Genomic DNA, 27,871 nt, shown 5'->3' on the forward strand with positions numbered 1-27,871 from the left:
CTGCTGCTCGAGGAGGTGAGATTCAGGTGACACTCTTGGCGTGAGGTGAGAACCTGAAGCAAAGAAAACAGTCAAGGTCAACTTGGGACAAGACAAGGGGGCCAGACGTAGTGAGCTTCAGGAAACTAGGCACCATCAGGGTTAACGGACTAGCGAAGAATGATGAAGCTGGGTCTCCTTAAGTAGCAGGTGTCTGATGAGTAGAGTGGTCACAGCTGAGAGAGATGAGCAGCAGAGCTGGAGGAGTCTGCCAGGCCACCATGACAGTACCCCCCCCTCAACGACCGCCTCCTGGCGGTCCAGGCCGACGATCCGGGTGGGCGCGGAAGAAGTGGGTGATGAGGGAAGGGTCGAGGATGAGGGAACGGGAGACCCAGGAGCGTTCCTCAGGGCCGTACCCTTCCCAATCCACCAGGTACTGGTGGCCACGGCCACGGCGGCGGATATCCAGGATGCGGGTGGCCGTGAACGCCGGAGCCCCATCAATAATACGGGCGGGTGGTGGGGAAGTGGAAGGCGGGCACAACGGACTGTCCAAAAAGGGCTTGATGTTAGAGACGTGGAACGTGGGGTGCACCTTAAGCGCAGCGGGCAGACGAAGGGGGACACAGGAGGGATTGAGGATGCCAACTTGCGGGACGAGGTCTGCAGGGGAATGTTTTTAGATGACAGCCACACTTTCTGACCGACCTGATAAGTGGGACCGGCCACCCTGTGGCGATTGGCGATCCGACAGTTCTCCTCCTTGGTCCGAAGCAAAGCCTCTCTGGTCTGGTTCCACACTCGCTGGCAGCGTTGAAGATGATGCTGCATGGACAGGACAGCCAGATCCAGCTCCTGAGAGAGGAACAGAGGGGGTGAATAGCCCAACGAAGCCTCGAAGGGGGAGACCCCGGTAGCAGATGAGACGTGAGAGTTGTGGGCATACTCGATCCACACCAACTGAGTAGCCCAATCAGCTGGATTTTGGGCAGCCAGACAGCGCAGAGCCGCCTCCAACTCTTGGTTGGCACGCTCTGCCTGGCCGTTAGATTGGGGGTGATAGCCGGAGGACAAACTGGCGGTAGCCCCCAACGCAGAACAGAAGGCCTTCCAAACATGGGAAATGAATTGAGGGCCCCTGTCAGAGACAATATCGGCTGGAATCCCGTGATGGCGAAAAACATGGTTCACTAGGAGGTCGGCTGTCACAGTGGCTGAAGGTAACTGGGGCAGAGGGATGAACTGGGCGGCTTTGGAGAAGCGATCAATGACCGTAAGAATAACTGTGTGACCTTGTGACGTAGGTAGCCCTGTAACAAAGTCCACGGCGATGTGCGACCAGGGTCTATGTGGAGTGGACAGAGGATGGAGCAGGCCGACAGGAGGTGAACTGGAGGACTTAGATCTAGCGCAGGTGGTGCAAGCGGCGACATACTCACGCACATCCTTGTCCATTCTAGGCCAGTAAAACCTCTTCCGGAGGAGACTGAGGGTCCTAAACACCCCGCCATGACAGGCGACACGAGAACTGTGGCCCCAGGATAAAACGTCCGACCTGAGTGAAGTGGGGACGAAGAGGACACCGTTAGGACAGGAGTCGGGTTTGGGTTCTTTACCCTGGGCATTAATAACCCGGTTTTCGATGTCCCAGGTCAGACTGCCCACGATGCAAGTAGGAGGGATGATGGTATTGGAGGTTGTTGAGTCATCGGGGCTGAATTGGCGTGAGAGAGCATCAGGTTTGGTGTTGCGACTGCCTGGCCTGTAGGTAATAGTGAAGTTGAATCTGTCGAAAAATAAACACCACCGAGCTTTTCGAGAATTTAACCGTTTGGCGGAACGCAAGTATGCCAGGTTTTTGTGGTCGGTCCAGACAATGAAGGGTAGGTCCGCTCCCTCCAACCAATGACGCCACTCCTCCAGCGCTAGTTTGATGGCCAGCAGCTCACGATTACCCACATCATAATTCCGCTCGGCGGGAGTAAGTTTCCAGGAAAAGAAAGCACAGGGTTTGAGTTTGTTAGAAGCGCTTTCTTTCTGGGAGAGGATCGCTCCGACCCCAGTGTCCGAAGCATCAACCTCTACTACGAACTGTCTGCCCGGGTTGGGTTGCGTGAGGATGGGAGCTGAGATGAACAGTGACTTGAGGGTGTCAAAGGCGGCTTGAGCATTAGGGTTCCATTGAAAGGGCTTGGAAATAGAAGTTAGCTGAGTAAGGGGTGAGGCAATGCTGCTGTAATTACAAATGAATCTTCTGTAAAAGTTGGCAAAACCCAGGAACTGCTGTAGTTTTTTGCGAGTGACAGGGGGTTCCCACTGGGAGACTGCTTTGATTTTTGCGGGATCGGGACGGATGCGACCAGCCTCGAGGATGTACCCAAGGAACTGGACAGACGGGGTGTGAAATTGACATTTTTCTGCCTTAACAAACAGCTGATTTTCAAGTAACCTGGTCAGAACCTGGCGCACGTGATTTTCGTGTTGGACGGGATCACGGGAAAAAATAAAGATATCGAGGTAGACGAAGACGAACCGATTAATGAAATCTCGGAGCACGTCATTCACGAGTCTTTGAAAAACCGCGGGGGCGTTGGTGAGGCCAAAGGGCATGACCAGGTACTCGTAGTGGCCGAGGGGAGTATTGAACGCGGTTTTCCATTCATCCCCCTCCTTGATACGGACTAAATGATAGGCATTGCGAAGGTCAAGTTTAGAAAAAATCTGAGCGCCTTGAACTGAATCAAAAACCGAGCTTATGAGGGGAAGTGATTATTTGTCTTTGATAGTGACAGAATTAAGTTTGCGGTAATCAATACAGGGATGCAAGGTTTTATCTTTTTTCACCACGAAGAAAAACCCAGCACCAACAGGAGAAGAAGACAGACGAATGTGACCGGATGAAAGCGCCTCATGGATGTAGGACTCCATAGCGGCCTTTTCGGGACCAGATAAAATAGATGCCCCTTGGGCAACGTAGCCCCTTGACGGAGCTCGATGGCGCAGTCATAAGGCCAGTGGGGAGGTAGAGCATTAGCTTTGCATTTACTGAAGACAGCTTTAAAATCATGGTAGCAAGAGGGAACCTTAGTGAGATCGATAGATTCAGCAAGAGCAGTTAACAGGAGCTAAATCGGGGATGGCAGACTGAAGACAGTTAGCCATACAGTAGGCACTCCAAAAATTAACCCGTTGGTAAACCCAATCAAACTGGGGGTTATGATGTTTCAACCAAGAACAACCCAAAACTATAGGATTATGAGGAGAGTGAGTAATAAAGAATTGAATGTTTTCATGATGATTACCGGATGTAATAAGCTGGATGGGACCGGTACGGTGAGTGATGACTGAGAGGTGCTGACCCCCCAAGCCAGCAGCTTTAACGGGGGTCTCCAAGGGTTCAGTAGGTAGCGATAGAGATTTTACGAGGCCTAAGTCAATGAGGCTTTGTTCGGCTCCAGAGTCAATTAAAGCCTGAGCCTCTGTGACACGAGAATAAAAACATAGCTTGACAGGAATGCAACAAAAGTCTGTGGGAGGAGAAACAGACTTACCCGCCCGCGGCCTGCCGTCTAGCGGGGGGTTCGGGAGTTTAAACGAAGCTTACATTGGGAGACCTGATGACCGGGATTTCCACAGTAAAAGCATGAGCCTTCATTACTCCGCTTCTGACGTTCTTCGGCAGACAGCTTTGAGTGGCAAATCTGCATGGGTTCTTCAGGTGATTTGCGAGGTAAGACCGCCGGGGACTCTGTGAGATGGATAGAGGAAGGACACTGGTTAGCAATAAGCGGAGTACGAGGTTGAGAGGTGCGCTCCAGTTTACGTTCACGGAGGCGAATATCAGATCGTAGAGCAGCGTTGACTAAACCTTCAAAGCCGGTAGCTTCTGGCTGAGTGCACAGATGATCTTTGATGTGGTCATTCAATGATTGGTAAAAAACACCTCTGAGTGCGGGGTCCGTCCACCCCGCTTCCACGGCTAGGATGCGGAAATCAATGACATGGTCGCAGACAGATCGATCACCTTGCTTGAGGCTTAGCAATCGTCTAGTGGCTTCTTCCTGCTTTTTGGGTCGGTCAAAAACGAGTCGAACCTCGTTAATGAATCTTTCGAGGGGGAGTTGAGGAATATGATTGACCGCCAGGAAGGCTTGGGCCCATCGCAGAGCTTTACTCCTGAGGGAGTTGACGATTAGCGTTATTTTGGTGAGATCTGAGTGGTAGAAACATGGAGAAAGTTGGAAAAGGAGTTGACATTGTAACAGAAACCCCCCACATGCTTCAACATCCCCGTGAAATGGCTCAGGTTGTAACCGGAAATTTTCCGGGGTAGAAGCGGAAGTAAACAGATCGCTGGGGGATGGGACTGAAGCTGGAGCTGTGGTGTTTAAGGTCTGAAGAGTCCGTGTGATAACCTGGATACGGGAAATAAGGTCCTCCTGAACAGAAGTGATGCGAGAGAGCATATTGGAGTGGAGTTCCAAGAAAATACCTTGTTTCTGCACAGCATGGCGGAGAATTTCCGGGTCAGCTGGGTCGGGGTTTTGGCTAGTCCGTTCTGTCATGACTAGAACACGGAACGGACCCAGGCGCTGGAACCCAGAGGCAGAGACAGGTGAGTGAAAGGTAAGTAAAGAGTTTATTTTAAGTTCTTGCTGATTCCGGGCGAGGCTGTGGGTAACGTGGCTGCGGCTCTTGATTGAAGTCTCCGGTACCGTACGTGCAGAGTCCCAAGAGCTGGGAGGCCAGACAGAGTTCGTGGCATGGCTGGAGATCCAGAAGAGCACAGAGACTGTGGCTCACAAACACAGGTGGCGTCGACGAGGAGTGTTGCGGCAGCTGCTGCTTGAGGAGGTGAGATTCAGGTGACACTCTTGGCGTGAGGTGAGAACCTGAAGCAAAGAAAACAGTCAAGGTTAACTTGGGACAGGACAAGACAAGGGGGCCAGACGTAGTGAGCTTCAGGAGACTAGGCACCATCAGGGTTAACGGACTAGTGAAGAATGATGAAGCTGGGTCTCCTTAAGTAGCAGGTGTCTGATGAGTAGAGTGGTCACAGCTGAGAGAGATGAGCAGGAGAGCTGGAGGGGGAGGAGTCTGCCAGGCCACCATGACATGGAGGAAGATTCCAGAGATTTGCATCACTTTAACATTTCACACCAAGCCTCTTCCATTTGTGACTACATGCACTAGTATCAGGTAGAGAGAGAACTGTGTGAACATCATCTCCTAAAAGTGTGTTCAAGAATGCACGTTTAGCATGTTGATGAATGCGTCACACATGCCATCAGTATACGTGGCTTGAGACAGCTGTGTCTCTACCTGATCTTTTTCTGAAACCGGTACCCTGCAGGTACAAACCGTACATCACTTCCTCTAGTCGTCAACATTGTGATAGGTAAGTTATTTGAATTAACTTGGCCCCCTGTAGCATTTCCAGACAGTTTTGTCTTCTTTTTGAATGTCCGAGCCATTTGAACAACAGATTCCTCTAAATTGACACAAATGTATGATTTCCTCAACAACAGAGAGCTTCCCCCGACTGGATTACAGCGCCATAAGACTAGGAGAATGGCACCTAAATGCAACACTGTGTATTTTCATATTGTTTTCATTGCAATCAATGAAAATCTCAGTGATGCATGATATCATGAAAACCACAAAGCTTGGAGTCATTCTTCTCTCTGTTTGATTGTTTTTAGTTTTTATAGGACACTGGCAACGGGAAAAGAGGAAAACTGAGGAGATGCTCCTGGGCTACTGCAGCCACTTTTGCAACTAAATGAACTGTTAATAATGTGTTTGTATTAACTGAGTTAATTGTGTGTTTGTGTTTGTATCCTCATACCACAAAGGGCGGAAACTGCCAGTAAATGAAACAGAAGAAGAAAACATTTACACGTGTGCTACAGATCAGGCAAACCAGCCATGTGTTCCGACTTTGCACATGTACACATCTGTGTGGGCCGACTTTTCTGAAACATAATGATTTTGCAGTTCTGATCCACTATCAAAACCTCTGACTGTACAGAAACACGCTCTCTGTTAAAACAAACAAAAAAACTCAACTGAAATGATGGCAGAAAATCTCAAAATAACATCTTAATCCTAAATTTTAAAATAAACCGTCCATTATTTTATGTCATTGCTAACTTAGAGACAGTATTAATCATTGTTTAATTAAAATTAAATGACACGACATCAACCAAATTACAAGGAAAAATGTTAAAATGTTGCCCCAGAAAAAAAAAAAAAAAAAAAAAGAATTAAATTAGATCTCTTTACATCACAAAAAAAGTTTTACGGTGGTAAAATATTTCTAAAAGGCTTACAGTGACTCCATAATCATCTGACTAAAAAAAAATATAGATATAATGTGACGGTTAGTCCAAGGGAGAAAACCCAGGAGCAGGAAGAACGACCCGGATCAAATTGTTCACTGGGAAGGCTTTAATTCTCCCCAGAAAAAAAAAAAACCTGCAACACCCAACCGGGTGCATAGAAACGAATACGCTCCTGCATGGAACAGAGAACCACAACCATTTAAATAGAGAGTCAATCAGAACCTGAATGCAGAACAGCTGTGACAGTCAGACATCAGGAGGGATCTCAGCTGAGACAAAGTTAAACCTATATATGACATATAAAGAAATGACCTTAAACTACCTCTAATTATTTCTTTAAAACAAAAATACTTCCAGGTTTTTCTTAATAATAATGACAGTGAGAATGATCCATGTTCCTGTTGGAGTCAGTGGTCGCATTTCCATAGAGACACTTTGCATTAGCAGCTCCATGCTCCAGTGCTCTGGGAGACTTTATAGTCCTGAGAGTTGAAGACTGGAGGACTGACAGCTGTCCTTCATCACAGCAGAAGACACACAAATCCTCCTCATCATCATCCTCACCCAAAACATGACTGTGATCTGCGTCCTCATCTGGACTCTCCTCTGCTGCTGCTTCACAGGTAAAGTCCAGAGAATCCAACTTCTCTCCTCTATGAACATCCGTCCGTCTGAAATGAAGGCCACAAAAGCATGAAGCTGCTTTCTGTTTCTGTCTCTGTATCCTCAGAGTCCAGAGGACAGGTCACAGTGACTCAGCCTGGAGCAGTGAGCTCTGCTGTGGGAGGATCTGTCTCCATCTCTTGTAGAACCAGTCAGGATGTTTATGGCAACAGCTATTTAGCCTGGTACCAACAAAAAGATGGAGAAACTCCTAAACTACTAATTTACTATGCTAGCACTCGAGCATCAGGAACTCCAACTCGTTTTACAGGCAGTGGATCAAACTCTGATTTCACTCTGACCATCAGTGGAATTCAGGCTGAAGATGCAGCAGTTTATTACTGTCAGAGTTTTCATGTCATCAACAGTCAACATGTGTTCACACAGTGAAAAACAGTCGTACAAAAACCTCCCTCATTCAGGCTGAACAGAAACTGAACTGACTGCTGCAGCTGGAAGATGCTGCAGACACTGAAACAGTTCACTGAACATCCATTCTAACAAACACAAAAACACAATAGATCCCATTCAAGTCAATTTAATTGTATTTATATAGCCCAAATTCACAACAACAGTCATCTGAATTGGCTTCATTGAGACAACTTATGTTACCAGATTTGTTCCTAATTTTCTTCAAATGTCTTGAGGAACCAGTTTAAGCCAGATATTGTAAACCATTGTCATTAATTTACTAATCACATAAATATGTTTTCATATATTGTAAAAAAAAATAGTGTCATTCCATTCAATTTGCAGTACAAAAAGATGCATTAGATTTTTGTTTTTTGGAAGATTTGAAAATCAAACAACAAACTGCTAGATAGGTTTTTTTGTAAAAATGTGTGGGGTATTTTGTTTTCAATTTACATTTTTTTCCAAGCTTTTGACTACTACTGTTTTTATTGTTTCAGGTCAAAATAAGAATTCTGAAATCCTCCTGAGGTTAACAAACCTCGTCCTTCTTTTCAGTTTTAAGCATTTAGTTCCTTTTAACAAACTCTTTAACCTCGTCAGGCTGTATGTCGCTAATTTGCAACATGCCATGAAATTAAGGACAAGACCGAATTTAGCATCACCATAAAAGGCAAGAAAAACAAATGAATACTTTTCATATAATTGGAAAGAAGTCGAGTGTGAAGGGGTTGGGGGTTTTCTTGTTTGTTTTCTTGTTTATTTTATTCCTCAACATATTTTATCACAATAAAAATACGACTTTGCTTCTGACATAAATAAGAGTCTTGGAAGGAAATCAGTCAACAAAAGGTATTTTTATTTGCAGATAATTTTTACTTGATAAACTGTAACAAATTAAAAAAAGAGTTTAAGAAAAAGAATGGAAAAGAAGAACTGCATAGAAAACAGATTTATAGTCATAGTTCCAGTTCAGGACTGGGAGCACTGGTCTCTCCTGAAAGTCTCTAAGACTGGATCCTTGGATCCTCTCTTGGCCTGACAGGTCACCTTCTCCCACTGGTCTGCAGAGAGCCTCAGGGTGCTGCTCCAGCTGTAGAGGCCGTCCTTCTGCAGCACCCCGGGGCTCCTGCTCTCCTCCCAGCTGCTGCTGCTGCTGCCGACCACCTCCCAGGACAGAGTCCAGTCTGAGGGGAAGCCCTTGTTGGCCACACACATGAGTGTGGCCTTCCCCTGCTGCAGCTCCTTCGTGGAGGGGGACAGCACTGTCAGCAAGGGGGTCACATGACCCACTGCAGGGAAACAGAGAAAACATTTTAGAGCTGAGATGAAACTGCTGAGTGTTTCACTTCCCTCTCTCAGCTTCACTGATGAACCACAGAAACAGAAGTTTTTCAACTAAAGAAAAACATGAAAAAAAGAACATTTTCCATTTCTATCACTTCTTATGGTTAATCATTTCTTACAGTAACATTTTTAAGCATTTGTGTTTTTCCACTTCATTCCAGAGTCTCATTTATGTTTCAGCATTTACAGCTGCAAACATTTCTCAATGGAAAATTCATCTTCTGTGTTTTTAAGCCTTACTTTATAATGTTAATTCATGTTCTGATAGTCACAATAAATTATCATCAAATACACATTAAAATGTAACTATAATCTGTTCAAACTGATCTCTATCATTCATCAAAGTGCAGCTTTGTTCATTTTCAATTATTGTCACTAAAAGCTCATTAGAAGATTCTGACAGAAACTGACAACAAGGCTCAGCGTTGTCATGAAATTATTGAACAGAAACACAAAAGGTTCTTCTGATTCACATTTTAGAACAGACTTTTTTTCTTTGAGAAACATTAAGAAAGATGAGGAAGTTACAGATGTTTGAAACTATGAATACATTCCTGCTGTTTCTTTGACATTTTTATACAAATAAATTCATAATTTACAGATGTCATGACTGAATAACAGTTTAATGTTTGATAACAGCAGAGACTTAAAGTTAAAGTAACACGTCTATAATAACATTTTAAATTGCATTCACAGATACATTTTTTAAAGATGTCCTTTTTTAGAACTAAATTAAGTATTAAAACAATTTATCTTACCTTAAAGAAAAACATTGAGTTGAGAATATTATAAAAAAATGTTTTAATGTTAATCAGACCAATAGTTGAAGTGTTTATAATGAATGAAGTACTTACAGTCAATCACCAGTCTGGTTCCTCCACCAAACGTGAGCCACAGTGATACAAACTGATTGAAGCGTCGCACAAAAACCTCTGACTGTACAGAGACACGCTCTCTGACTCTGAAACAAACAAACTCAACTGAAATGATGACAGAAAATCTAAAAAAAACACAGATTTTATTGTTACAATGTAAATTGTATTCCATTGTTGAGTTGTAAGAACATTTTGCATATTCTTTTTTACTATTGTAATAAAACATAACGTTGTAAATATTATTTCGGTAAAGCATAATCAGAAAATTCAATTGAAAGATTAAAAGCTGCCTCAAACAAATCTACAAAAAATGTATCATTTCGATTAATTTTATAAATTCACTAAACTATCACTTTTATGTCTGTCTTCAGGTCATTCTGACTGTTTTCTTTTTCTTGTCAGGGTTGAGAACATTTACTTAAACTTAAGGCTCAGGCGTGGCTCAGTGGTTCAGTTAGTTGACCATGTTGGAGGATCGTCAGTTTGATCCCCACTAGTCAACTGTTTTTGTGTCCTTGTGTCTCTCCCTGCCTCCAGTGTTGATCCTCTGGTGTGTGAATGCGTATGAATGTCTTGGTGATGGTCAAAAGGGCCATAAGCATGAACCACGCATCATTAGCTTAACATCACCCAGTAAGAATGGGGGGTGAATGAATAATGAACATACATTTTAAGCCCATTGAGTGTCTGGAAAAGCACAGATAAATCCAATCAAATTTATCTATCTATCGATCGATCGAAGTGTGGTGGAGCGATCGTGATCGAGGGCTTAGTGAGATTGTTGAATGTGTGTTTTGTAAGTGGCCATGTGCCGCTTGTTGGATGAGTGCGTGTGTGGTTCCCCTGTAAAAGGGTAAGGGTGATAAGTATGAATGTGGTAGTTTTAGGGGCATTAGTCTGTTGAGTGTTGTAGGCAAAGTGTATGGGAGAGTGCTGATTACAGTTTTTCTCAGTCGCTTTAGTACAATTCTCAGATCAGAATTGAAAATTCGTGTGTGCATTTCTCAAAACAGTTTGTACAAACTGCAAAACACTATGGATTTCTTGCAAAAGCCTGTAACTTGCTCAAAATCTTTAGTTCATCTCTCAAAACTTAGTCTTTATTTCATTGAACATGTCAGTGCCATCAGAATGTCAAGTCCTTGTGTCATTGTCTACGAACAAGACGGTCAAATTACTTAGTCATGTTGTCAATATAACTGTGTACTTTAGATGGGGGTTCTGACGTAAACTATGGCTAAAGTTTTGATGACAATTATTGTAAATGTAAGTTACACCTTTTTTGTTTGATTGCAAGAGACTGGACAAGATTCACATTTACACTTTTATTGTTCACATTGTACTTTGTTGACATACCATGTCATACCAACATAGAAAAACCCACAGGAAACAGTAACACAAAGGGAAAAAAAAGATAGGACAATATTCTGTACAACAGTACAGGCAGTGCAGTAGGAATTGGTGTGGTCTTCCTACACCTCTTGTCGTTCCTGTATGTTAGGCCACAAATTCTCATCCACATCACAGCGAATATCCTCTCTTGCAATGCAGGGAAATATGTTTGTCACATTATGACAACTTGGTCAACCATTTTGCAGTTAATGACTTATACGATGAACTAATGACTGGGTGTTTTTAGGAGTAAGACTATTGCACAGTGAACTATATAATACATTGTGATCAACATGACATAAACTATTGACAATTGACAATTGACTATTGACAAGACTGGATGACTGACAGCTGTCCTTCATCACAGCAGAAGACACAGAAATCCTCCTCCTCCTCATCCAAAACATGACTGTGATCTGCGTCCTCATCTGGACTCTCCTCTGCTGCTGCTTCACAGGTAAAGTCCAGAGAATCCAACTCCTCTCCTCTATGAACATCCGTTCCTCTGAAATGAAGGCCACAAAAGCATGAAGCTGCTTTCTGTTTCTGTCTCTGTATCCTCAGAGTCCAGAGGACAGGTCACAGTGACTCAGCCTGGAGCAGTGAGCTCTGCTGTGGGAGGATCTGTCTCCATCTCATGTAGAACCAGTCAGAATGTTTATTGGAGCAGCTATCACTATTTAGCCTGGTACCAACAGAAAGATGGAGAATCTCCTAAACTACTGTTCCATCATGTTGGCAGCAGAGTATCAGGGACTCCAACTCGTTTTACAGATGGTGGATCAAACTCTGATTTCACTCTGACCATCAGTGGAATTCAGGCTGAAGATGCAGCAGTTTATTACTGTCAGAGTTTTCATGTCATCAACAGTCAGCATGTGTTCACACAGTGAAAAACAGTCGTACAAAAACCTCCCTCATTCAGGCTGAACAGAAACTGAACTGACTGCTGCAGCTGGAAGATGCTGCAGACACTGAAACAGTTCACTGAACATCCATTCTAAAAAACACACAAACACAATAGACACCTTATGTGGCCAGATAGAATGAACTGCTCCCAATTTTACTCAGTGTTCACAAAAAAACAGTTTAAGTCAGATAATAATGTCAACCTCTGTATTTCATTTACTAATTGCAAAAATAGATTTGATATTTTGTTTAAAAAAAATCTGAATATTCTGACTAAGACACATAACAGAACACCACTGAGATAAACTGTGATTCCATGATTTAAGTTCTTATGATAACAGGGAACAGGCTGTACAAAAAGCAGGGCATATGAACATGCACTGAAAGTTGAAACCAGTTGAATTTTGACGAACCAGGGTGTCGGGTTTGGTGGTGAATTATGGGAAGCATCCTTTTCAAAACGTGAAAGTGCCAACCTTTGGAAAATTGACAAATTGTACAACAAAAACAATTGTAAAAAACTTAAACAGCATTAAACAGCTTTATGGTCATGATATTTCAGTAAAAGGTGAATAGTGGCTCCATTATCATCAAAGCAAGTATTCATGCTAAGGTTTTATTTGTTCCTAAATTTTAATTCCAGTTTTCTGATAATATTGATGATGAGGATGATCTATGGTCATTCTGGAGTCAGTGGTAGCATTTCCATAGAGACACTTTGCATCAGCAGCTCCATGCTCCAGTGCTCTGGGAGACTTTATAGTCCTGAGAGTTGAAGACTGGATGACTGACAGCTGTCCTTCATCACAGCAGAAGACACAGAAATCCTCCTCATCATCCTCATCCAAAAATTCAAAACTCCAAACATCTTCCTCTTCTGGTTCAAGACAAGGAAAAAAAGTATTTGATTTAAAGATGTAAATTTAGATTTAGTCAAAAAAAATGTAATCATTTTATTTTCTATATATATGTTTGTTCCAAGGAATTTAAAACTTGAATCTTAAATATAATAATTAGATAACATTAACTTTTAGTATTATATTAAAAAATCTTTGAAAAATATGGAAAGTGATTCATGTGAAATCAGTGAAAATGATTTTCTTTTTTTATTGTATTTAGATAAACTCACTCAGGATTAAGTTGTTCCGTTGTTTTTATCTGTCTATAAACCCATCCTTCATGTTCAGGACAGCTTTGCTCATTGAAGTCTGTTTTTTCAGTCAACTTTCATTGTTATTTCAATGTTTTTGATGTTATTTGTTCATTAAGTATTTTTGAAGTTTAATTTTCAGTACAGATGATGGAAAAAAATTAAAGCCTTTGGTTAATTTTTAAAAAACGTCTCAGTAATGAAGAAGATAACCGATGCTAAAAGTCAGTGATTTGATAACAAACATGTTTTTTAGTTATGTTATATAAAATAAACTGAACCCTGAACAAAAAAGATTCATAATCAAACTGGAGACATTTGTATTTATTTGAAGACAACACAAAACTTGAAAAGAGCAAAGGACTAAAGTAAGAATAGATTTAAAATCATTTTAAAGAGAGAGTTAGTCAGCAAGAGAGTCAGAAATTTCCAGTTCAGGACTGGGAGCACTGGTCTCTCCTGAAAGTCTCTAAGACTGGATCCTTGGATCCTCTCTTGGCCTGACAGGTCACCTTCTCCCACTGGTCTGCAGAGAGCCTCAGGGTGCTGCTCCAGCTGTAGAGGCCGTCCTTCTGCAGCACCCCGGGGCTCCTGCTCTCCTCCCAGCTGCTGCTGCCGACCACCTCCCAGGACAGAGTCCAGTCTGAGGGGAAGCCCTTGTTGGCCACACACATGAGTGTGGCCTTCCCCTGCTGCAGCTCCTTCATGGAGGGGGACAGCACTGTCAGCAAGGGCGAGGCATCACCTAGGAGACACCAATCAGCTTAGAGCAGCGTTTTTCAACCTTTTCTGAGCCACGGCACACTTTAACCTTAAAAAAAATCCCGCGGCACACCAGCATCCAAAAATTAAAAAAAAAGGAGAAACTCATAGTCTGTTTTGATCTACAGCCCCTCCACAATCTCACATGCATTTTTGAGATAATTGTTACAGAAAAAGCTGGAAACTGCAGCTTTTTTTTTTCTAAAAGATGCAATAAAAGTTAAGTTAGAAGATTTAAAAACAGTTTGTTGTGTGTTCGTTGGTTTCAAGACGTTTAACAACAGATCTCCTTATGCGCTGTCACTCTCACAATCCAATGCATCATGGGAGATGTAGTGCATGAAACGGCCGAAGATCGCTTTTCGGAGCTTCATTGTTTTGTTCACTTGTTCCACGGTCTGATACCGGACTCTGTGGAAAGCTACACCGCTAAAGACGAGCTTTAGCTGGTATTTTTGTTAGAACTGAGCGACTTTACGAGCTAAATCGGGACAAGGAAGTGAAGACTTTAAGCACTTCTGATTGGTCAGACCGATGACATGTGATTAAGCCCCTCAAGAATGATTGGTGGAGACAGTTAAAGCGACGGGACTTTTCCCAAATACAGCCGAAGGTGCAGCTGAATCGCGTCATTCTTATCAAAATGTCTTTAATAAAATAAAATAAACGCAAAGAAAAAGTATTTTACGATCTTTTATATTCCTAACTCCTCAGTGTTTTATCAGGGCCTGTTTGGATGAACACAGAGCTGAATCCTGGAGATGGGAAATTTTTTTGATCAGTTAATGAGGGCAATTTCCCACGGCACACTTGACCATCTCCCACGGCACACTAGTGTGCCGCGGCACACTGGTTGAAAAACACTGGCTTAGAGGACAGGAACCACACAGCTGTCAATCAAAAAGCTCTCATTGGATGCAGTGGTTTCAGTTTGAAGAAGGTTTCTGTTCAGGTGTTTTTCTGCTCCATCAGTCATTGATTCACACATTGTTTCACTTCCTTGAAGAAATCTCTCATGCAGATCAGCAACAAGACAAACTTCAGTTTCTACTGAAAAATGTCAAACTGGGTTAGAAAAAGAGCAGATGCATCTTTATGCATAAAACAAGTTTGGACTGAATGTCTTTAAACAGCTTCATCATACATTAAAGAAATGTACAAATTAGGACAAAAACATAACAATCATGTCAGTTTTCTGTGTCATGTAGAAATTCCTCAAGTAATATAAAAAATACACATTTTGAAGTAAAACATTAAAATCTATTTTGAAAGACAAACGTCTTTTTACAAAACTGAATTAATGCTCACTATGTCCACATAATAATTAATTTATCCTTTAACACAACACAATGTTTATAAAAGAGAAATGAACAATAGTAGAACGTTGATTAAAAAGTAAACTTTTTCTTTACCTTCAGGTAAATTTGAGTTAGATCCAACTAAATATTCAGATAATATTTAAAAATGTATAAACTTCCAGTCTTGTTTCTCCATTAAAGTCCATCACAGTGATACAAACTGACTGTAATCTCATACAAAAACCTCTGACTTTACAGACGCGCTCTCTGACTGACAATCTAAACTAAATGTTCCAAATTTTTTTATTTTCCACTGGAAGACATATTTTATTTCATATCTACTTTTTAGAATTTATAATTAAATGTTTCAAAATGTCTAAAAAAAGTCAATGTTGTGGTTTCTATTGTCCTGCTGCTTTCTGTCAGCTGTCATGATTCATCTACACATACAGATAATTGAAACAAATAGCTGTTATGTGTTTCCTTTGATCAATATGTTTCACCTTGAGTAGTAATTTTTAAAGTCACTCAGATTCTAATTTATGCGTTTGGAGACCACAAGAATAATGGAAGCAAAATGAAAAAAACTTCAGTAATTGAAAACAAAAACAACTGTAAAAACACTTAGATGTCCTCACATCACATTCAACAACTTTATGGTCATGATATTTAAAAAAAAAAAAAGCTCAAAGTCGCTCCATGATCATCTGAAACCAAGTAATACTGTTGAGGATTTATTTGTCCATAAAATATTGCTTTCAATTTTCTGATAATCTTGATGATGAGGATGATCCATGTTCCTGTTGGAGTCAGTGGTAGTATTTCCATAGAGACACTTTGCATCAGCAGCTCCATGCTCCAGTGCTCTGGGAGACTTTATAGTCCTGAGAGTTGAAGACTGGATGACTGACAGCTGTCCTTCATCACAGCAGAAGACACAGAAATCCTCCTCCTCCTCATCCAAAACATGACTGTGATCTGCGTCCTCATCTGGACTCTCCTCTGCTGCTGCTTCACAGGTAAAGTCCAGAGAATCCAACTCCTCTCCTCTATGAACATCCGTCCCTCTGGAATGAAGGCCACAAAAGCATGAAGCTGCTTTCTGTTTCTGTCTCTGTATCCTCAGAGTCCAGAGGACAGGTCACAGTGACTCAGCCTGGACCAGTGAGCTCTGCTGTGGGAGGATCTGTCTCCATCTCATGTAGAACCAGTCAGAATGTTTACAGCAACTGGTTAGCCTGGTACCAACAGAAAGATGGAGAATCTCCTAAACTACTAATTTACTATATTAGCACTCAAGTATCAGGAACTCCAACTCGTTTTACAGGCAGTGGATCAAACTCTGATTTCACTCTGACCATCAGTGGAATTCAGGCTGAAGATGCAGCAGTTTATTACTGTCAGAGTGCTCACTACATCAACAGTCAGTATGTGTTCACACAGTGAAAAACAGTCATACAAAAACCTCCCTCATTCAGGCTGAACAGAAACTGAACTGACTGCTGCAGCTGGAAGATACTGCAGACACTGAAACAGTTCACTGAACATCCATTCTAACAAACACACAAACTCAATAGGCACCTTGTTGGAACCAGATTTAGTATAATTTGTAAATATTAATTACGTCCAGTTTACAATAATAAGAGAAAATTATATTATAAAATAAATCCTTTTTATATTTATTTTTATCAGTTACACTGGTTTTGGATCTGTTGGTTCATGACTCTTTCTTTGCAATCTTACTCACTTTTAGCCTCAGGGGGAGCTCTTTGTTAGTTTTTGGAGACTTTGGGACGGAGGAGGAAAAGGTTTTTTTAAAACAAAAAATATTTCTGAGGCCAAAAATGACAAATAAACACTGAAACAGTTCACTGAACATCCATTCTAACAAAGCCACACAATATAACAGATTTGTTCCCAATTTTCTTCAGTAGTCTCAAAGAACCATTTTTAGCCATGGTGCCTCTGGCAGCTCTCCTCCCCCTCCCCTCTCTGCTCCTGAGGATTCCCAGCCGTATTCACTCAACTCATCAACCTCCAGCAGTCTTAAGGAGATCCAGCCCTTGCTTTCATCTCCAGTTCATTGCTCCTCCATGGTGCATAGTCAGGTCACTTATGTTCTCGCTCTTAAAGATTTAACTCTTGTTAATATTTTCCTACGCCTTGTTTTCAGGAAATACATGCCACGAGTGTTGACCTAGGATTCACCTCCAGAGCTATTGGTCCTCCTCGATCACCTCGGGATTCCTGCTCATGCCAAATTGAAGTTGAAAATACAACCTTCACCTTAAAAGGCAAAAAACACTAAAGAATAATTTTTGTATAATTGCAAAGAAGTCAAGTGTGAAGAGGTAGTTTTTTTCTCTGTTTCCTTTCATATTTTTTCCTGAAAATGAAAATATGAGTTTGCTTCTGTCATAAAAGAGAGTCATGGGAAGAAATCAGTTGGCAAAAGGTCTTTTTATTGCAGATAGTTTTTCCTACATTAACTGTAACAAGTCAAAAAAGAGTTTCAGAAAGAGAATAAAAGAAGAACTGCATAGAAAACAGATTTATAGTCATAGTTCCAGTTCAGGACTGGGAGCACTGGTCTCTCCTGAAAGTTTCTATGACTGGATCCTTGGATCCTCTCTTGGCCTGACAGGTCACCTTCTCCCACTGGTCTGCAGAGAGCCTCAGGGTGCTGCTCCAGCTGTAGAGGCCGTCCTTCTGCAGCACCCCGGGGCTCCTGCTCTCCTCCCAGCTGCTGCTGCCGACCACCTCCCAGGACAGAGTCCAGTCTGAGGGGAAGCCCTTGTTGGCCACACACATGAGTGTGGCCTTCCCCTGCTGCAGCTCCTTCGTGGAGGGGGACAGCACTGTCAGCAAGGGGGGCACATGACCCACTGCAGGGAAACAGAGAAAACATTTTAGAGCTGAGATGAAACTGCTGAGTGTTTCACTTCCCTCTCTAAGCTCAGTAACCATGGTAACAGACAGGCATCACCGATGAACCACAGAAACAGAAGTTTCTCAACTAAAGAAAAACATGATTAAAAAAAATAACATTTTCCATTTCTAACACTTCTTATCGTTTAACTTTAATTCATGTTCTGATAGTCACAATAAATTATCATCACATGAACATTAAAATGTAACTATAATCTGTTCAAACTGATCTCTATCATTCATCAAAGTGCAGCTTTGTTCATTTTCAATCATTGCCACTAAAAGCTCATTAGAAGATTCTGACAGAAACTGACAAAAAGGCTCAGCGTTGTCTTGAAATTATTGAACAGAAACACAAAATGTTCTTCTGATTCACATCTTAGAACAGATTTTTTTCTCTGAGAAATATTAAGAAAGATGAAGAAGTTACAGATGTTTGAAACTATGAAAACATTCCTGCTGTTTCTTTGACATTTTTATACAAATAAATTCATAATTTACAGATGTCATGACTGAATAAAAGTTTAATGTTTGATAACAGCAGAGACTTAAAGTAAAAGTAAAACATCAATAATAACATTTTAAATGCATTAACGGATACATTTTTGAAAGATGTCCTTTTTTTTAGAACTTAATTAACTATTAAAACAATTTATCTTACCTTAAAGAAATACATTGAGTTGAGAATATTATAAAAAATGTTTTAATGCTTCTCAGGCTAAAAGTTGAAGTGTTTATAATGAATCAAAAGTACTTACAGTCAACCACCAGTCTGGTTCCTCCACCAAACGTCCACCACAGTGATACAAACTGATTGAAGCGTCGTACAAAAACCTCTGACTGTACAGAGACACGCTCTCTGACTCTGAAACAAACAAACTCAACTGAAATGACAGCAAAAAATATCTGAAAATGACACATCTTGGTTTTAGAATTTAAATATAATATTGTAAATGTGTTTTTTTATTCCAAATACTGTAAATAATGCTTGATTGCTTTCTTTCTTCATAAACGGTTTAAATAACTAACTTTATGTTACAATGATGAATCACTACCTGTTTCCTCAAATATGGTAAAACTTCATCTTTAAAAATTAAACTAGCATTTGGACAAACTGAGCAATTTTCCATTATTTACAGAGTTACAGAGCTGGTAAAATTATGAAGTAAAACAAGTTTTGCCTAAAATTATTGATTAATCATTGTAGTTGTTTTGTTTACAAAATAGGTTTCATGTTGCATCCTGGGAAAATGTAATACACTTAGTTAAATTTACCAAACTATTATATAAGTTTTAATTTGAAAATAAATACTTTTAAAAAAGGTTAAACACAAAAGTAAACATATGCATCTTAGTAAAATATATTATATTATTTGATACGAATCTTAAAGAATAAGATATATTTCAGATGTTAAATCCTATTTTATCAAGAAATGTTAAACAAAATAAATCATCAGATATTTTTCCAATAAATGTTTTGATTTGGCAAAAAATAGTGATGCTTCACATTTCCTTCCAGATGTATTTCCTTATTAATCCTAAACCTTTTAATTCTTCAATCTTGTTTCAAATATGGTATCTATACATTAAAAAATTAATAAAAATAAAGTTTTAGTGTTCAGAGTAATTTTTTCAATGTCCTCTTTTTTATTTCTGCATCTCAAAGACTTTTTTACACTGAAAACAGACAAACTGACATGACTCAGAATTTTGACTTTAATGCTGTTTCATGTTACAAAAGATGTTGACTTTTTAATCTAAGATTCACAACGAATGATGTAAAACAAGATAATAAAAAATGTAACAGAAGTTTGATTCTTGCAAATGTTGAGTTTGATGCAGATTTAAGGAAACTTGAAAGAAACTTTAATGTCAAACTTCATAAAAATGTAATTTTTTTTCTCATTAATAATCTGAAACGAAAAATTTATATTTTTTCATTTTCATATAACTATATATAAGAATCCAAGTTCCTGTTGGAGTCAGAAGAAAGTTATTTAATTAGAATTGTGATGCTCTATAAACTGTAGTAAAAACTTTTTTTACATACATTTGGAGAAAGAAATTACATCAATAATCATTAACACATATATGATTAAATTATTGACAATCATAACAGTGAAGATGATCCATGTTCCTGTTGGAGTCAGTGGTAGCATTTCCATAGAGACACTTTGCATCAGCAGCTCCATGCTCCAGTGCTCTGGGAGACTTTATAGTCCTGAGAGTTGAATACAGGATGACTGACAGCTGTCCTTCATCACAGCAGAAGACACGCAAATCTTCCTCATCATCATCCAAAACATGACTGTGATCTGCGTCCTGATCTGGACTCTCCTCTGCTGCTGCTTCACAGGTAAAGTCCAGAGAATCCAACTCCTCTCCTCTATGAACATCCGTCCCTCTGAAATGAAGGCCACAAAAGCATGAAGCTGCTTTCTGTTTCTGTCTCTGTATCCTCAGAGTCCAGAGGACAGGTCACAGTGACTCAGCCTGGAGCAGTGAGCTCTGCTGTGGGAGGATCTGTCTCCATCTCATGTAGAACCAGTCAGAATGTTTATAACAACAACTATTTAGCCTGGTACCAACAGAAAGATGGAGAAACTCCTAAACTACTAATTTACCTTTCTAGCACACGAGCATCAGGAACTCCAACTCGTTTTACAGGCAGTGGATCAAACTCTGATTTCACTCTGACCATCAGTGGAGTTCAGGCTGAAGATGCAGCAGTTTATTACTGTCAGAGTTTTCATGTCATCAACAGTCAGTATGTGTTCACACAGTGAAAAACAGTCGTACAAAAACCTCCCTCATTCAGGCTGAACAGAAACTGAACTGACTGCTGCAGCTGGAAGATGCTGCAGACACTGAAACAGTTCACTGAACACCAATTTTTGGGCGGCAGTGGCTCAGGCGGTTGAGCAGTTGTCCAATGATTGAAGGGTCAGCAGTTTGATCCCTGCTCCCTCCAGTCAAATGTTGTATCCTTGGGTATGATACTTCACCCTCCAGTGTGAATGTGCATGAATGTCCCGGTGATGGTCAGAGTGGCCGTAACTGCAACCTGGCAACCTGGCAACCACACCTCGGTCAGTCTGCCCTAGGACAGTTTTGGGCACATCAGTAGTTTACCATCACCCAGTATGAACAAGGAGTGAATGAATAATGAACACAATGTAAGTGTTTTAGCATCTGGAAATGTGTGGATAAATCCAATCCATTATTAGTATTATTCTAATAAACACACAAACACAATAGACACCTAATGACCAGATTTGTTCTCAATTTTTTCAGTAGTCTTTCAGAAACAGTTTAAGACAGATAATATTGTGAAATTCTGTCAATAATTTATTCGTCACATATTTGTGTTTTCATATTTTGTAATAAAAAATGTGTCATTTCATTCAATCTGCAGCACAAAAAGATGCATTTGATTTTGTTTTTTGAAAGATTAGAAATTGCAAAAATACAATGTTCTTCCAGCTTCCTGTACACAGGAACAGTTCTTTTCCAGATAAATGAAAGGGTTTAGTTGCAGTTTGGTCGCTGGGTGGAGTTTGATGCTGAGTGTTTACAACAGTGAAAGAAGCAGATGATTGTCCTGACATCAACTAAAAAGGATCTGTTTATCTTATGAAACTGTGCAATAGAAATGTGTCTAGTTTATCTGTTTATGTTTATGTGTTTCAAGAACAAGTGGGTCCAAGCTTTTGACTGCTACTGTATTTATTGTTTCAGGTCAAAATAGGTATTCTAAAATCCTCCTGAGTTTAACAAACCTCGTCCTTCTTTGCAGTTTTTTGCATTTAGTTCCTTTTAACAAACTCTTTAACCTCTTCAGGCTGTATGTCGCTAATTTGCAACATGCCAATGGACAAAACCTACATTTAGCATTACCTTAAAAGGCAAAACCACTAAAGAACTTTTTTTGATTGAAATGAAGTCAAGTGTGATTCTATGTGTTTTTATTCCTCAACATATTTTATTACAATAAAACTACAAGTTTGCTTCTGTCTGTGTTGGGTATTTTGTTTTTCGTTTCGTATTTTTGCAGAAGTTGCACTTATGACATAAGCAAAGGAAAATACAACCTTCACTTTAAAAGGCAAAAAACACCAAAGAATAATTTTTATATAATTGAAAGGAGGTCAAGTGTGAAGGGGTTGTCTTTTTTCCTGTTTCCTTTCCTATTTATGTTATTACTTACAATAAAAATACCAGTTTGCTTCTGTCATAAAATAGAGTAATGGAAAGATATCAGTCAACAAAAGGTCTTTTTATTTGCGAATAATTTTTCTACATGAACTGTAACAAGTCAAAAAGAGTTTAAGAAAGAGAATAAAAGAAGAACTGCATAGAAAACAGATTTATAGTCATAGTTCCAGTTCAGGACTGGGAGCACTGGTCTCTCCTGAAAGTCTCTAAGACTGGATCCTTGGATCCTCTCTTGGCCTGACAGGTCACCTTCTCCCACTGGTCTGCAGAGAGCCTCAGGGTGCTGCTCCAGCTGTAGAGGCCGTCCTTCTGCAGCACCCCGGGGCTCCTGCTCTCCTCCCAGCTGCTGCTGCCGACCACCTCCCAGGACAGAGTCCAGTCTGAGGGGAAGCCCTTGTTGGCCACACACATGAGTGTGGCCTTCCCCTGCTGCAGCTCCTTCGTGGAGGGGGACAGCACTGTCAGCAAGGGCGAGGCATCACCTAGGAGACACCAATCAGCTTAGAGGACAGGAACCACACAGCTGTCAATCAAAAAGCTCTCATTGGATGCAGTGGTTTTAGTTTGAAGAAGGTTTGTGTTCAGGTGTTTTTCTGCTCCATCAGTCATTGATTCACACATTGTTTCACTTCCTTGAAGAAATCTCTCATGCAGATCAGCAACAAGACAAACTTCTGTTTCTACTGAAAAAATGTCAAACTGGGTTAGAAAAAGAGCAGATGCATCTTTATGAAGAAAACAAGTTTGGACTGAATGTCTTTAAAAAGCTTCAACATACAATAAAGAGGTGTAAAAATTAGGACAAAAACATAATAATCATGTTAGCTTTCTGTGTCATGTAGAAATTCCTCAAGCAATATAAAAAATAGATATTTTGAAGTAAAACATTAAAATCTATTTTGAAAGACAAACATATTTTAACAAAATTGATTTAACTCACACTATGTCCACATAATACTTAATTTATCTTTTAACACAACACAGTGTTTATAAAAGAGAAATGAACAATAGTAGAAAGTTGTTTAAAAAATAAACTTTTTCTTTACCTTCAGGTAAATTTGAGTTAGATCCAACTAAATATTCAGATAATATTTAAAACTGTATAAACTTCCAGTCTGGTTTCTCCATTAAAGTCCACAACAGTGACACAAACTGACTGTAATCTCGTACAAAAACCTCTGACTTTACAGACGCGCTCTCTGACTGTCAATCTAAACTAAATGTTCCAAAAAAAAAATATTTCCGCTAGAGGACATATTTTATTTCATAATTAAGGGAGGGAACTTTTATCATAGGTTTCACACAGATTAGGTCTGTTTTAAAAGACAAAAAAGAAAAATTAAAAAGGGAAAGAAATACACAATACTTACAGATATTTTAAAATCTGACAGGGAAATAATGCAACAGAACAAAAAATACAAAAAGTAACAAAGAATTTTACTTACTTCCAACATCCAGTCTGGTTCCTCCACCAAAAGTCCACCACAGTGATACAAACTGATTGAAGCGTCGTACAAAAACCTCTGACTGTACAGAGATACACTCTCTGACTCTGAAACAAACAAACTCAACTGAAGTGATGACAGTGAATCTAAAATAACACATCTTAGTTTTAGAAATTAAAAATATCTTAGATAGTAAACAATAAGTAAACTAATTAATTGTTTAATTATATTCTTTCTGTAGTAATTAATTTAATAATTGCTCAGTTAAAACTAAATGAGAGCACAACCAACAAAACGTTAAAAAAAAAGTTTAAATGTCTCTTTTAAAATATTAGAATGCATGCAAAAATAAGTTTAACAGTTTTTAAATGTGGCTGCAGGTCATATGGATCCACAACTTTACTAAAGTCCATGTTTAAAAAGTTACCCTACAAAAACTTTTTTTTTTTCAGTATTAGCAGGACAATTTCACTCCAAAAGTCATTCCCATCATGCATTGATAAAAAATCCACTCTTTGATCAGCAGAAGTTCTGTCTTAAATACAATAAACAGCTATGTCAGTCAGTTTAAGTAAAACTTCCTTTGGAAATAAATCTACTTTTTAGAATTTATAATAAAATGTTTCAAAATGTCTAAAAAAAGTCAATGTTGTGGTTTCTGTTGTCCTGCTGCTTTCTGTCAGCTGTCATGTTTCATCTACACATACAGATGATTGAAACAAATAGCTGTTATGTGTTTCCTTTGATCAATATGTTTCACCTTGAGTAGTAATTTTTAAAGTCACTCAGATTCTAATTTATACCTTTGGACAACCCAAGAATAATGGAAACAAAATGAAAAATACATCAGAAATTCAAAACAAAAACAATTGTAAAAACACTTAGATGTCCTCACATCACATTCAACAACTTTATGGTCATGATATTTAAAAAAAAAAAAGCTCAAAGTCGTCCATGATCATCTGAAACCAAGTAATACTGTTGAGGATTTATTTGTCCATAAATTATTACTTTCAATTTTCTGATAATCTTGATGATGAGGATGATCCATGTTCCTGTTGGAGTCAATGGTAGCATTTCCATAGAGACACTTTGCATCAGCAGCTCCATGCTCCAGTGCTTTGGGAGACTTTATAGTCCTGAAAGTTGAAGACTGGATGACTGACAGCTGTCCTTCATCACAGCAGAAGACACAGAAATCCTCCTCCTCATCCTCATCCATAACATGACTGTGATCTGCGTCCTCATCTGGACTCTCCTCTGCTGCTGCTTCACAGGTAAAGTCCAGAGAATCCAACTCCTCTCCTCAATGAACATCCGTCCCTCTGAAATGAAGGCCACAAAAACATGAAGCTGCTTTCTGTTTCTGTCTCTGTATCCTCAGAGTCCAGAGGACAGGTCACAGTGACTCAGCCTGGACCAGTGAGCTCTGCTGTGGGAGGATCTGTCTCCATCTCATGTAGAACCAGTCAGGATGTTTATAACAACAACTATTTAGCCTGGTACCAACAGAAAGATGGAGAATCTCCTAAACTATTGTTCCATTATGTCGGCAGCAGAGTATCAGGGACTCCAAGTCGTTTTACAGATGGTGGATCAAACTCTGATTTCACTCTGTCCATCAGTGGAGTTCAGGCTGAAGATGCAGCAGTTTATTACTGTCAGAGTGCTCATTACATCAACAGTCTGTGGACGTTCACACAGTGAAAAACAGTCGTACAAAAACCTCCCTCATTCTGGCTGAACAGAAACTGAACTGACTGCTGCAGCTGGAAGATGCTGCAGAGACTGAAACAGTTCACTGAACATCCATTCTAACAATCAAAAACACTGACAATAGTCACCTTATGTTACCAGTTATAAGAACTTGCTCCTTTTTTTATGCAGCCTGATAATAATGGAAACTTCTTCAATTAATATATCAAATACCAATATATATTTTATCTTTTGTAAAAAAAAAAACACAAAAAAACGGATTCTTCTTTTTAAGAAGTACAATCAAAAAGTTTGATATAATTTAAGCTGTTAGGAAAACAGAGCCAACAGGTGTGCTATAATATTTCAGAGTGTTCATGAGTCTGTGGACAGGCTCAACCCTTGAGACTCACTGAATCCTTACAAAGCAGAATATACAGCTTTAATGAATTCACTGGTTGATTTTAACTCATCTTTAACCCCCTCACACCTGATTTTTTTCCAAATATAAACAAATATTGTCTTTAATGTTTTTTACATTCAAGGTGATGTTTTTGATTTTGTGGAAGATTGTTTGGTTACAGTCAATAGTCACTTCAGAAAAACAAATCAGAAAATAAAATTTAACACCTTACAAAGTAATATTTAAATCTTAACCAAGACAAAAGTACTTTTATGGATGACTTTGAAGCAGAAAAGTTTTATAAGCGCTCATTCAGACTTGGTTTATCTTAAGTTGTAGACATTTAAGGGCAACATGTCTGCAACTTTTGGAGCCAGCGGGTACTTCCTGTTTGAGAGGTGAGGGGGAAGAGGTCACTCAGTCCAGTTCTCATATACAGTCTATGGTTCTACATGTCCAAACTAAAGATATTACCACACTGTCAGCTCCAAAAGCAGAAGTTTACATTCTAACATTTTAATGTGTACAATTCTTAAGAAAATTATCATTACATTACATTCATTGACTTTAAAAGAGAAATCTTTGTCTTTTACATCCCTAATATTTAGTTTAAAGAACCATTGACTGTATATCACTCTACCAGCTCAGTGGCTTGTGGTAGAGTGTCCACCCAGCAGGTACAAACCGTACATCACTTCCTTTTGTCGCCAACATTGTGAAAGGTAAGTTATTTAAATTAGTTTGGCCCTGTGTAGCATTTCCAGTAAGTTTTGTCTCCTTTTTGAATGTCCAAGACATTTGAACAACAGATGCCTCCATATTGACACAAATGTCTGATTTCCTCAACAAACAGAGAGCTTCCCCCGACTGGATTACATCACCATAAGACTGGGAGAATGGCGCCTAAATGCAACATTGTATATTTTCATATTTTTGTCATTTTAGTTAATGAAAATCTCAGTGATGCTTGATATCATGAAAACCACAAAGCTTGGAGCCATTCTTCTCTCTTTCTGATTGTTATTAGTATTTACAGGACACTGGCAACAGGAAAAGATGAAAACTGAGGATGTTTTTCTCTGAGGAGATGCCACCAGGCTACTGCAACCACTTTTACAACCAAAGAAACTGTTGACAACGTGTCTGTATTAAGTGAGTTAATCGTGTGTTTGTGTTTTTAACCTCATACCTCAGAGTGGAAACTGCCAGTAAATAAAACAGAATAAGACATTTACATGTGTGCTACAGATCAGGCAGACCAGCCATGCAGCCCGACTTTGCACATGTGCATATCTGTGTGGCCGACTTTGCTGATGCGTAGTAATGATTGTGTAGTTCTGATCCACTACCAAAACCTCTGACTGTACAGAAACACGCTCTCTGAATATGAAACAAACAAAAGATCTAAATTGAAATGATGGCAGAAAATCTCAAAATAACACATCTTAATCTTGAATTTAAAAGTTTTCACAGTAAGTTATAATTAAACTGTGCATTATTTTATGTCATTGCTACCTTAGAGACAGTATTAATCATTGTTTAATTAAAAGTAAATGACACTAAATCAACCAAGTTCCAAGGGAAAATTTTGAAATGTTGCCTCGAAAATTTAAAACAAAAAAACAAGAACTGATTAGATCTCTTCACATCACATTAAAATATTTTATAGTAGTCATATTTCTAAAAGGTTCTAAGCTTCTTCATTATCATCTGATTACACAAATATACAGTTATTAAAGAAATATCCATGAAGATCCCTGCTATTTTATAAAAAAATACTTTCAGGTAATTTTAAAACATATTGACAGTGAAGATGATCCATGTTCCTGTTGGAGTCAGTGGTAGTATTTCCATAGAGACACTTTGCATCAGCAGCTCCATGCTCCAGTGCTCTGGGAGACTTTATAGTCCTGAGAGTTGAAGACTGGATGACTGACAGCTGTCCTTCATCACAGCAGAAGACACACAAATCCTCCTCCTCATCATCATCCAAAACATGACTGTGGTCTGCGTCCTCATCTGGACTCTCCTCTGCTGCTGCTTCACAGGTAA

General features: G+C 39.6%; 5 gene segments (V, D, J or C); 2 read left to right on the forward strand and 3 right to left on the reverse strand.

Moving 5' to 3' along the window:
• LOC101172947 overlaps positions 1-9,695 on the reverse strand; it is a 19,687-nt gene extending 9,992 nt beyond the window's left edge. The window contains 2 exon segments of the C gene segment in view: positions 8,565-8,692; positions 9,602-9,695. Coding sequence covers positions 8,565-8,618 — 54 coding nt within the window.
• A 3,681-nt stretch (positions 9,696-13,376) lies between these two features.
• LOC101173432 lies at positions 13,377-13,822 on the reverse strand. The segment is given in 1 exon segment: positions 13,377-13,822. A coding segment is annotated over 1 exon segment (273 nt).
• A 2,278-nt stretch (positions 13,823-16,100) lies between these two features.
• On the forward strand, positions 16,101-16,833 carry LOC101170977. The segment is given in 2 exon segments: positions 16,101-16,152; positions 16,260-16,833. Coding segments are annotated over 2 exon segments (372 nt in total).
• Positions 16,834-17,574: 741 nt separating this feature from the next.
• On the reverse strand, positions 17,575-23,909 carry LOC101173675. The segment is given in 3 exon segments: positions 17,575-17,971; positions 22,715-22,758; positions 23,722-23,909. Coding segments are annotated over 3 exon segments (471 nt in total).
• LOC111948178 lies at positions 20,290-20,868 on the forward strand. The segment is given in 2 exon segments: positions 20,290-20,417; positions 20,525-20,868. Coding segments are annotated over 2 exon segments (375 nt in total).
• Positions 23,910-27,871: the final 3,962 nt, after the last annotated feature.

Source organism: Oryzias latipes, chromosome 11 (genome assembly GCF_002234675.1).
Source record: "Oryzias latipes chromosome 11, ASM223467v1".
Taxonomy (NCBI): domain Eukaryota; kingdom Metazoa; phylum Chordata; class Actinopteri; order Beloniformes; family Adrianichthyidae; genus Oryzias; species Oryzias latipes.